The following is a 12173-nucleotide window of genomic DNA, read 5'->3' as shown; positions in this document are numbered from 1 at the left end:
TGTCTACTTTAAAGGAAATTTAAAATTCAGTGTCAGGATCCCTATATTACTGGAGATGAAACTATTCTTAAGGCCTACTGATTAAATGTAAACTGCTTTGCAGTTTATGATTGCCTTTAGACTTCTAACTCTTCATAGATCCTGGAAAGTCATCAGTGATATGTGCATGGACTAAAACCTGGGGTAATTAGCCCCATCAATCCTCTGTTACCATTCTACCTTGTGTACTTCCCTGGTTTTATATACTCTGTGTCCACTATGGTCACCTTCTGCTGTACCATAAAAAGCTGTCATCTTTCTTAAGCATTTCAATCACTGCCTTTCTGAATTACTTCTTTACATCCCATACTCTTTCCTCCTCTCTCAAATCAACACTCAAAGACAGCACTCTTTTCTCCTTTCAGCCAGTCCTGACAATATCATGAGCAAATTATTTTTTATGTCCTGACTGACATTTCCCAAGTCATCTATACCTCCTTCTCTTGGAATATGATAAAATACGGCAACAAGAACCCATTAAACAGTTGTAAAGCTGAATTACAATGAAGTATAATGAACAGAGTGGCATAGGAAGAAAATAAATATATGTGCAGCCCCCACAAGGAGTCATTCCAGAGCAAGCTACAGTGGGTGTTTCAGGAGAAAACAGGAGAATAATCTTCCTACCTGACAAACTCCAGAGAGCAAACAAAGGAAGTGCCTATTGCTCTATTGCTGGCGTATTGCTACCAGTTTTATTGAAATCCTAGTGTGTAAAAAGAAACTCTATTCCTTTATCAGGAAGGTGATCTGTATATTTTTAGAGACATAATATTTTAACCCAGGGTACTTGTGGTTTAATACCAGTGTAGTAAAAGGAATTTTTCCATTTCTTGGGTCATCTCAGGTATCATTGTAACCAGGCAGAGAGGGACTGTTACACATCTCTGAGTATATGTGGGTGTGAGGACCAGACATTCAGGCACAGAGACATTCACAAGCCACAGAAATCAGTGCCCCAACTTTCCAGTTGTGCCCCCTTCTCTGGTGGCATTTTTAGAACACTTCAGAAAGTACAAGGTGTGTTATCTTGAGATAGCAAATACATTCTAAAGCCTGCATCAACTTAAAATATGCCATTTTAATTTATGTAAAATATCACATTCTTTAATATTAATGAGTTTTAATTTTAATTTAGATCAATTAAATATAATAAAAGAATGTAAGTGCTACAGACAGATTCACTGTCAATAAATACAAAAGTCAATTACTCAAGTGTAAATTGAACCCCCAGAGATACAGAGCTCTTTCATTTATTAGAAATGAACCTGAAAATAGAAATATTAAATCCTTTCTTTTGAAAGAACAAGATAAGAGCATCAATATGACTGAATATCCCAAGCACAGTTACATTGAATATCAATATTACTGACAAAATGTCACCTGTATTAGCCAAGAAATGCTCTGATACATAGTAGCCAAAGGGCATTAATGTGCATCAGTCATCTATATATTTCCTAATTTAACCACTCCGCAGTTGACTCTGTTCATAAAATTTTCAAACCCCTCTCATCTCTCTATGCATCCTTTTTTCTGGTAGCTTTGCACTGCCACAAGGGAAACCAAGAAAAGCAATGGAAAGAAAACCTGGGAGGTGGAAGATATCCAGATATCCATTGTTACACCAGATGTAACAATGACCTAGTTTCTATGGAAACATGTATCTGGTTTCTTCTGCTGTGGGAACACATAACCTAACTCCGTGTACTACTTATCAAACCAGGGCAAAAATGTACACACAGTTAAGTAACAAGATAAATTACAATATAAGTAGGTGTCAAAAAAGATGTTAAAACAAGTGCAACAGGAGTTTAAAAGATGCTTAAGCAAAGGCATTTTTAAAAGTAAGACACCAAAAATAACGACAAAACAGAATAACTAAACACTTCCAAACACTCCTATGTGGTAATGCTACTTTGGCTAAGAATCATAGTTTATAGTTCATCATAAACTGAAATTTCAAGAGCTGAAGTCACACAGGAAATGCAGGTCCATAGCTCAGATGTCCTAACTCCTAGACCAGTGTGAACTAGTATTTTTAAAGGAATATGGCAATGAAAACCAAGAAAAGGAAGAAAGATTGTGGCAAAAATAAACCTGAGAGAGAAAGGCCCTTTAGGAACCACTCCCACAAACCAGGTGTAAGATAAGAAAGTTCTAAGTCAGGTGGCAAAGGGACAACCAAGGATACCAGTTAAAAAAAAGACTCTGGAGAGTTGAGAGGCATAGAGAAAGGGGTCCCTGGAATTTGAGTGAGCAGATGGGAGTCCCCAGTTCTGGCTTCTCTACAGAGTTGCTATATACCATTGTGCCATCTTTCCCTTTCCGGGGATTTAGTTTTCTCATCTTCAAATGAAAACAAGGGGACTAGGTGGCCATTAAGTTTCTTTCAGCCCTGATTCTCAAAGTCTGTGAAATTGGAATAATAGTCCCATTAAAAACACATAGGTAATGAGCATAGCATCAGATGGTACAGCCAGCCTACTCCTACCTCACACTGGACTCCTCCAGTCAGCAACTTTTTATTGAGGAATTCTCATCAGTCTAACAGTATTTTCTCAGATCTGTGCTGTGGTCTAAGATTATTCCAATTTAACACTTTCTTCAATTTCTTCTTTCTTGGGTGTCAAACTACATTGACATCTAAAGGTTCTCCCTGGCCTAACTTACTCATCCTCCCCCCCCCTTTTCATCACTTTCTAAATCTCTCACACACCTGAAAATATATATATGTGTGTATATATATATATATATGTGTGTGTGTGTGTGTGTGTGTGTGTGTAGGTTAGAGGAGCATGATAGTAGTTGGGGATGATTAAAGTTTTGTCTTTAAGTAAGTTTCTGATAAGTATAAAAATGGCAGTATATCAAATTATCAGTGACAATTAAGTAAATGGAAATATGTGACTCAGAAATAATCAAGATTAATTTATAAAAGACAATCTTTCTGTGTAAAATGTCATGGGCAACAGGAATTTAGCTACAGATGTTCTTAGTCCCCAACCTAAAGAATCAATATTTTATGTTCACCTTCAAGAGTCATTCTCTTGAGTGTTTCTCAGTAAGTGGTTTTTAATCAACTGCAGGAAAGAACAGAATTAAATCAATTTCTGTATTCAAGATCCTAAATGATAAAAATTTCCCTCAAAACCACTAATAGGTTATTAATGGAGATACTCTTAAATATCTTTTGTATTAACTCTTGCCTCATCTGAAAATTTTCAAGAAGTTTCCTGAAAGCAATTATCAGAAATACAGGATTTTATGCACTAAAAGATAATTATTTGATGCTTTGAAATATATTTTAACACAGTGATGTATCTATTCTAATACAGCGATAAATCTATCTACCATATATTTAAGGACCAACAAAACATTCTCTCTCCCCACAGTGTCCAGATGGAATTGGACATAGAAAAATTGTAAGAGTATATGGAGATATAAATATTGGATCCCATTTATCTGTCTCTAAGGAAATTACTAGAAGTGAAACTTGTCTTGTTTATACTGCATTTAGCACTATATATAAGCATAAATAAAGAGAGATAATAGAACACATAATTTGCATTTCTTTTACCACCTTATCTTGGTCAAATTAGAAAAATCATTTGCAATGGAAAATTTCTGGAAAGCTATACATAAACTCAACAATAATCGCCTAGGAAAGGTCAAGAATGAGTCAGGGAAAAGAAAGTGACTATTCACCTTAAAAGCAGAGGTCACTCTCAATCATTCTTTGCTATTTATGAGTTTCTTTGATAACAAACGTCATTTCATTGGCTCTGAAAACACAGAAAGTCAGCATTCAGGATTCAGAAAATTCACCTTTGGAGAAGGCGATTTCTTTATTCCTAACTAAATTTGATTATTTTTTTCTTTATTAAATGCTCCCACACATGAATAGAGATTTATTTGGAAGTAGTTAATATTCAGACACCTATCAAAACAAGCTTTAAGTAATAAATAGGATATAAGGGATGTAGAAAACACAGACACAGATGCAAGGAAAGTTAAAGGTGAATTAATATAGTCCTGTATCTGGAGATTCTCTTACACACAGAAGTAAAAATTGCATCATGTCTTTGTTTCGAACATAGATTTCTCTTGAACATAGATCTCAACTCAAGCATGGATCGCTTTTGTTTTTTTAGTTAATTCTGAAAACTTTGTTAATGATCTATTTTTAGAGTACTAAAGGAATCTAGAGATGAATGTAAATTCATCATTTGAGATTTACCTTTGAACTTAACTTTTTATCATCAGGCCTTAGGCATTTTGAAGAAGAGTATTCACTGATTAGTAAGCCAAATTCAATCTAAACCTGTAATTTTCAATCACAGCTTCAAAAAAGCACTAATTTACATTGTAAATTGCACTACAGAAAAAAAAAAAACAACTTTACCAGTCACTGAAAACTATGTTCTGTGCATCTTTTTTTTTTTAGGGGGGGGCGGTCTGGAAAACTAAATATTTGAATTTTTGTGTTTACATTTATGATTAAAGCTATCTCACTATCAAAAGGAAAAGAAATTCCAAAAGCAGTCCCTAATGCATCTGGGTTTTATCCCATCATAGAAGAATAGTCATAGCAAGTCTGAGGAGAAGCAGGCCACAACAGTATTGAGTATATCATGTAATTTTGGTTTTAAATGGAAAACTTATTCTTCTAGTCATATTCATTAGTTAAGAAAGCACTTCCAGAAGAGCTATTCAAAGACTACCACATTGAGATAGTGGTAGCATGTCTTGACATACCAAAGATGTTATTCTTGTCTGTTTGTGGAAGCAGAACCCAATGGAAAATCAGCAAATACCATGCTTTAATTAAAAACACTAAGTTATATGTTCTAATTTTCCGTATGCACATAACCTAGTCTTAAGTCATTATTTTGGGGTTGACGACCTTTGTGGACTTTGTAGCATAGGATCTCATCACCTCTCCTGAATTTTGTGTGAATCAGTTTTATACTGATTTTAGAGAGAATTGTCTTTCCCCTTAGTCTGGATACTTGAGGTCTTTAAAAGACTAATGTTAAAACAATCTTTAAAATTCTTCCATGTCTTTAAATCTTTTTTGTTTTTTTTGGTGTGCTTTGCCAAATGTCATAGAATGAGTCATACTCTACACAAAACCCCATAACTCTGGTGAATGTACTTCACTGGAAAAATCTACAGTTTAAATAGTTTACTCTGAAAAGGGGTCTTAAGGTACAAAGTGTAGATGGTGTCATGGCAGAAAACTCATTGCTATGCTCTAAAACTTAGGAAATTTATTAAAATTTTAAATTGAGCTAACAAATTATCAAAAATATAAACTTTCAGTTAAAAAAGTCATTTATTCCATGGAGTTTTGTCAAAATGCCCAACCAAAACTAAGATATTGAATTCAGGCTAGTGGTATGAGAGAAGTAAATAAGTACTTTGCAGTCAAGCATTAATTAGAATCCAAGTTCTATCTCTTATGTTGAAAATTTTAGAAAGACAATTTTCTCTGGACCTCAGAGTCCCCATTTTTATTTATTTATTTTTAAAGATTTATTTATTTATCTATACAAGCACTGAGTACAGTCAGAAGCACGGGAGGGTGAGAGAATTCACCAGAGTCAGAGCGGAAAGCAGAGCAGACAGACTGACAAAACACACTGCTGAGGGGAACAGCGGGCAGCAGGAAAGGTCTGCGTGCCATGTGGGACCCTCACCTGGTTGCCGGAGATTGAACCTGCACTACAGAGGCTACAGGCAGCCTCGCAACCCAGTGCTCAACTGTTGTGCCACCGGGGAGGCCCAGAGTCCCCATTTTTAAACTGAGCTTCATATCATTACTATGCAAAATTTTGTTAGAATATGAAATATGTGAATAGTAGCCAACATAGAGAATGGTTTAATAGAATGTTTTAATGGCCATTTGAGTGTAATAAATGCTGTTTATAAGTGTAAGTCCTTTCCTCATTCAGTTTTGAACTCCCATACTACCATTTGAAAATGAGGGTTAAAAACCTACCTTTACTGGGATGTATATCTAGAATTTATTTCTATTTATGAAGAGAACCTTTAATCTGTTCAGCATATTAATTTAATTAACAGTCATAACATTTGACACACTTTATTTAAAACTATATTAGAGCACATTAGTCCCTCTACTTAATTTTAAAACTTGCTTATTTTCTAACACTGGCTTATTTTCTAACTATTACTTTTTTTAATTTATGTCTTTTCAGGGTCTTTTACCCCCATATTGAAAAGTTGATATCAAAAGACCATTGAAATTAATGACAAATTTCCAATATTAATGACTTTATTTTGAAATTAGGCCTCAGAAGTCTCTAGAAACAGAGGAGCCTCTTTACTGGCCAGGCCAGCACACAGCCTAGTAGCTGCTATTCGAAGTCAATATCAACAAGAGTCATTGCCACTGGGTATGTATCATGTTTTTGAATCCCTAGAAACCTAACACGTACCCTGAAAAACTTCTTATCATCAGTTCTTTAGGTTTCAAGATTCTGTGTCTTCTTTCTCCTCTTTTATTGTAAATTATACTCCCTTACCTTTTGTTCCCAAACTTCCTTTGCCCTCTGTGAAGGCATTCCCTTACTCCTTACTTTGTCCCAGCTCTTCCCTTCCATCTCTCTCCTCTACTCACTTCCAGACCTTCATTTATGGCATTCTTCATTCCATTCAGTAAATTCTTAGTTGAACCTGAGTCCCAGAGAGAATAATTTAAATAAGGTGATAGTTGTGTTACTTTACATTCAGTTTTTAATTTACATATCTCCTTTTATGGGGATAAGTCAGCCTCGTCTTCTTTCCACATCAGCTCTCTCTTTCAAAAATACCGGATGGTCTCACTCATAGCAGGAATCTAGAAAACTTAAATAAGAGACCAGGAAAAAGAATAACTATAAGAAAGTAAAAATCAAAATCAACAACTATGAACCAGAGACACTCTATGGGGGGTGAGGGGCGGGGAAAGGAGGGATTGCGGTCAAAATAAGGGGATTGCAATTGTTTGGGGAATATAAAAATAAAATTTAAATATATTTGGATAATTCATTATCACTCCTGGAAAATTAACCCATAGCCATAGTTAGAAGTGTCAGTTGCTCAGAAAAGGATTTCTTTGAATGCATAAATAATATTTTGCCATAATAGCAATAGTAAAACAATGAGGAGAAGTTAGAAGACAGTTTAACTCTCTGAGGGAAGAGCGACTTTATTCTTCACCTGTTCATATAAGGATGAGTAAACATTCAGTTAAGTTCCTGAAATATTAAGGATGATTTACTTACATCTAATTAACTTTTGGTTTTATTTATTAGAATTACTAATACTGTCATATCACAGAAAGAAAACTCAAGAGCTTACATTTATTGATGAGTACACTACCTGTCCTACATTAATCGTGGTATCAAACAGCAATTTTCCTGTCATCAGAGAAATTCTCTCTGTGCTGCAGATTCAACCACAACTCTGCACTTTTATCTCTTTCAGCATATAATGACAAGATTGTGGCATTTCTTCGCCAGCCAAATATTTTTGACATGTTGCAAGAGCGTCAGCCAAGCTTGGCAAGAAACCATGCACTCAGGTAAAAACTCATCCCTCACCTTTGTTAGTCAGGGTCTCTCCAGCTAGTTCTACAGGTGGGTCAACACCTCTTTAGACAGAGAAAAGGACTTTTTATTTTTTATTTATTTATTTTTTTAAAAGATTTATTTTTATTTATTTATACAAGCACTGGGTACAGTCAGAAGCGCAGGAGAGTGAGAGAATTCACCAGAGCCAGAGCAGGGAGCAGAGCAGGCAGAGGACCGAAGCACACTGCTGAGGGGAGCAGTGGGCGGCCGGAGAGGTCTGCGTGCCACGCAGGAGGTCTGCGTGCCACGCGGGACCCCCCTCCGGTGGCCAGGAAGCAGCCGGGAATCGAACCGGTACTTCAGAGGCTGCGGGCAGCTTCGCAACCCAGCACTCAACCGCTGCGCCACTGGGGAGGCCCCAAAAAAGATTTATTTATTTACGCATACAAGAATGGGGGTCCAGGCCAGAGGTGCAGGGGGTGAGAGGATTCACCAGAGACAGAGTGGGGAACAGAACAGGCAGACTGACTGAAATACACCTCTGAGGGGAGCAGCAGGCAAGTCAGGAGAGGTCTGCTGCACCATGTGGGATGCTCCCTGGCAGGCCAGGGAATTGAACTCCTGCTGCAGTGGCTGTGGATAGCTTCATAGTGCTGTGCTTAACCCCTTGCACCACCAGGAAGCCCCCATGGGACTTCTGATACATTGTATTCATGCATTTAAATTATAATTTAATTACCAAAATGAAGACTCAAATCAAATACAAAGATTCAGCTATCAAGGTGAACTTCAGTACTTCTTTTGACTTGTTAAATAGCATTCATTTTTGCATTGCAATAATTTCTTATTATCTCTAATGTTTCCATGTAGTATGTCTCCCTACAACACTATATACTCTTTAGAACAGAGCCTATATTCTTTTTGTCTTTGTACCTACTCTGCCTCCTCAGAATTTGGTTATCCACTTTGAAAATAGGAAATCCTAATTACTTTTAAAGTGAATAAAATGCTTATGAAAACATTTTCATGCTATTGATTTTACCACTAGAGTAATGAGTTCACTGTTTAGGAAAAATTTGAGATCACCAGGGGCACTACAGTTCCAAGTAAATCTTTATATGTGTATATATATATATATATATATATAAATAAATAAATAAATATATAAATATATATATATATTTATTTATGCAGACTAGAACTGGAGTATAGATCAGAGATGGGGGGGGCAGGTGAAATGAGAAGATTCACCAGCATCAGAGTGGGGAACAAAACAAGCAGATCTACTGAAATACACTGCTGAGGGGAGCAGCGGACAAGACAAGAGAGGTCTGCTGTGCCATGTGGATTAGCTCCCTGGCCGGGGATCGAACTCATGCAGAAGTGGCTGGCACTAGCTTGATAACAGTGAGATTTTAACCCCTGAACCACCAAGGAGACTCCCCCAAGTAAATTATTTTCAAAAATAAATTAAAAATTCCCCTGGTTAAAAAAGTAAAATATATATCCAAAGGGAAAGTTTTTCAAGTCCTATGTGCTTTATTACATTGGAACAAAATCCAAGAAATCTTCAGTTTCCACACAGTGTGGAATTGCATGGCTATGATTTTCTAGATATGGGGGGACTTGGAATCAGAGCATGTTGGAATTGGATAACCTTTGGAAATTATCTAGTATAAAAGCTAATGAACTTTTTTAAGACTCCCTTGAGAATCTGATAAAAGCTATCATAGACTTCCCCTTTCCCTCGTTTGTTAACATAAGTCTTTGCATTAATTTCAAACCCTAGAGGATTTATGGATGCCAGATTAAGAATCCAAATATCTCATTAAATACAGAAGGTCCACAGTGACATCAAAAACTAACTAAAGGGCTATGAAATTAAAAAGGTAAAATGAACAAGAACTGGCTCTCTGGGCCTCCTCAAGCGTAAAAGAATCAGGAAGCTAAACATTGCTATATAGTCATGTTTTGTGTATTTTTATAAGCCAAAAACTTACCTTTTAAAAAAAATCACCACATAAAAAGGTTCAATTCATTATATTTTTGCCTAAAATATGCATATTATTGTGAAGATTTGGATTCATCTTATTATAATCAAAGAAAAGAAAATTTTGACTGCAGATTTTTATAAATTGATTTTTAAAAAGCCATCTACTGAGGAAACTAAGGAAAGAGCATACCTGATATCTCTGTATACATTTCTTAAAAATACAAGTGGCTCTAAAATATTTCAAAATAAGGATTTAACCCCTCATAAAGAAAACCAACATTTTTTTAAAAAATCAATCCTTAAGTCATCCCAGATTTCTGCTGCATCTTTTCAATAGAGGGGAAATTAACTTCTCTGAGCATTCATACCATAGAATATGAATGTTTGTAATATTTCATGTATGTAATATTTTATTTATCCATAGATCTGATGTTTGCAATATTTTAGTGTCAGAGAAGCAAATTACAAAATTCATTTAATCAAAATAAATACTATTTATCCATATAATACTTGGAATAATTTGCCAAGCTGGCATGGGAAGTTGCAAAAGGGTCAGAATGTGTGAATGAAAATTAAACAGAAATTAATGCCTGTGTTCAGACTGATCTGGAAGACTCTTATGTGTCCTGCAGGTCAGACCCTATCTGTGCCCAGTGTGGCAAGTACATATTTTCCTTCAGGCATAGATGGAAGAGGTTTTGCATCAATCTTTCACTGCTTGGTTTCCAAGACACATGGCACAGCAGCCCTTCAGCAGCTTTAATCCAGCTCTCTGATCGTGTTTATTGCAACTTTGCCTGTGATGTATTCTGCAGATTCTGTCTCAGTGAATCTGAGGAAATTTTATCCCTTGAAGGGTACCATGAGAATCTACAATATGCACTTAAAATAACATGAAATGCCCTGGGTATTGGGATATTGCTGCTCAGCCATACAGAAGTAGAAAAAAGGGATCAAAAAATGGATTTACTAGTTAATTTATATGTTGGATGAAATTCTTATTTTCCTTCCCCATAATTCTAGGGAGAAAATCCATTACATTCGGACTGAGGGTAATCATGGACTTGAAAAGTTGTCCTGTGATGCAGATCTAGTCATTTTGCTGAGGTAAGGGACTAAACATAAAAGTTTTCTAAAAAATCATCCTGGTAATTCTTCTCCACAACAGACTGTATCAAATCATTCACCATTTGCTTAGAATATTTTGGTGTCTGTGACTAAAGTGGGGCCCCATATTTGTACCTGCTATACATTACCTTCTCGAAATTAAAGTTGGGGTATCAAGATTTATAAATGATACTTGATGGAGACTTTGTTGTAGGATTAATTAGAGATTAAAATAACACTGAGGACTGCAGTGACACTCCATAACATCCAGGAAATGCCCCAAGCCCCGAGCCACCCACCAGTGCCTCAGGAACCAGGGCAGGCTCAAGTCTAAGCAGTCCATGGCAATGCCCAATAGTCGTGACATTCAGCCACCCTCTGAGAAGTAACTATAATATCAGGCCCAACCACTAGCACCTCAGGAACTAGCACAGGCCCCTGTTGGGTCCACACAGGGCTCAGGCTGATAGCAGCAACTGCTAGTTGCCATCTGGTGAGCATGGCAGCCCATATAGAAGATATGGAGACAGGCCCAGCAGAGGCCAAACCCGCAGTAGAATCGGTCCTGAAAACAATGGGGAGACAGAATAGCACAACAAAAAGCCATAGGAGTTCCAAGGGGAATACTACACCACAGAATAAAAACAAATATTCAAAATCCAATCACAAAGACATGGAAGTTCTATCTACAAAGAAATTTGAAGAACTCAGAGAAGATACAGAAAAGTGGATCAAGGATATATGAGAACTCAAAAAAATTAATATCCTGAGAAACAAAATCATTGAATCATTCAAAAATGATACTCCAAAGAAGGAAATAAAGAAGTCACAAGATGGAAGAATAAAAAGAGAAATGAATTTAAAAAAATGAAAATGGCAAGGAGGAAGAAACAGATAACTAATAAGGTTAACTTCAGGCTTCTCCAAAGAAACACTACAGGCAAGAAGAGAATAGAGTAACATATTCAGCAAATTTCAACACCACAAATGCCAACCAAGAATTGTTTACCCTTCAAAGCTGTTCTTCCTCTATGAAGAAAAAATATGGACTTTGTAGGACAAACAGAAACTCCAGAAATTCATTACAAATAAACCCCCACTCCAAAAAATTCTACAAGAAGTCCTAAAGCCAAAACCAACATAGGAATGAACAAGAAGAACAGAATAAAGCAAGGAACAAAATCACAAAGAAGGGCCTCCCCTGGTGGCGCAGCAGTTGAGCGCTGGGCTGTGAAGCTGCCTGCGGCCTCTGCAGCACCAGTTTGATATTTTGCCGCCAGGTGACCTCTCCTGCCACGCCCGCTGCTACCTTCAGCAGTGTATTTCGTCAGTCTGCCTGTTCTGTTCCCCGCTCTGGCTCTGGTGAATTCTCTCACCCTCCTGCGCTTCTGACTGTACTCAGTGCTTGTATAAATAAATAAATAAATCTTTTTAAAAAATCACAAAGAAGACAAACAACA

At 36.6% G+C, this 12173-nt stretch overlaps 1 protein-coding gene across 13 annotated transcripts in view; it reads left to right on the top strand.

Annotated features, from left to right (window-relative positions):
• The window catches only part of HECW1 (HECT, C2 and WW domain containing E3 ubiquitin protein ligase 1), a 544009-nt gene that overhangs the window by 464802 nt on the left and 67034 nt on the right, over positions 1-12173 (top strand). For all 13 annotated transcript variants that reach the window (XM_054692293.1, XM_054692292.1, XM_054692290.1 and 10 more), the window contains 3 exons: positions 6350-6455; positions 7528-7624; positions 10630-10713. In XM_054692293.1, the coding sequence (XP_054548268.1) occupies positions 6350-6455; positions 7528-7624; positions 10630-10713 (287 nt within the window). The remainder of the gene's footprint in view (positions 1-6349; positions 6456-7527; positions 7625-10629; positions 10714-12173) is intronic.

The sequence above is a fragment of the Talpa occidentalis genome, unplaced genomic scaffold (assembly GCF_014898055.3).
Source record: "Talpa occidentalis isolate TD23 unplaced genomic scaffold, MPIMG_talOcc4v2.1, whole genome shotgun sequence".
Lineage (NCBI taxonomy): Eukaryota > Metazoa > Chordata > Mammalia > Eulipotyphla > Talpidae > Talpa > Talpa occidentalis.
The sequence above is the reverse complement of the archived record's forward strand: the minus strand, read 5'-3'. Positions and strand labels throughout refer to the sequence as shown.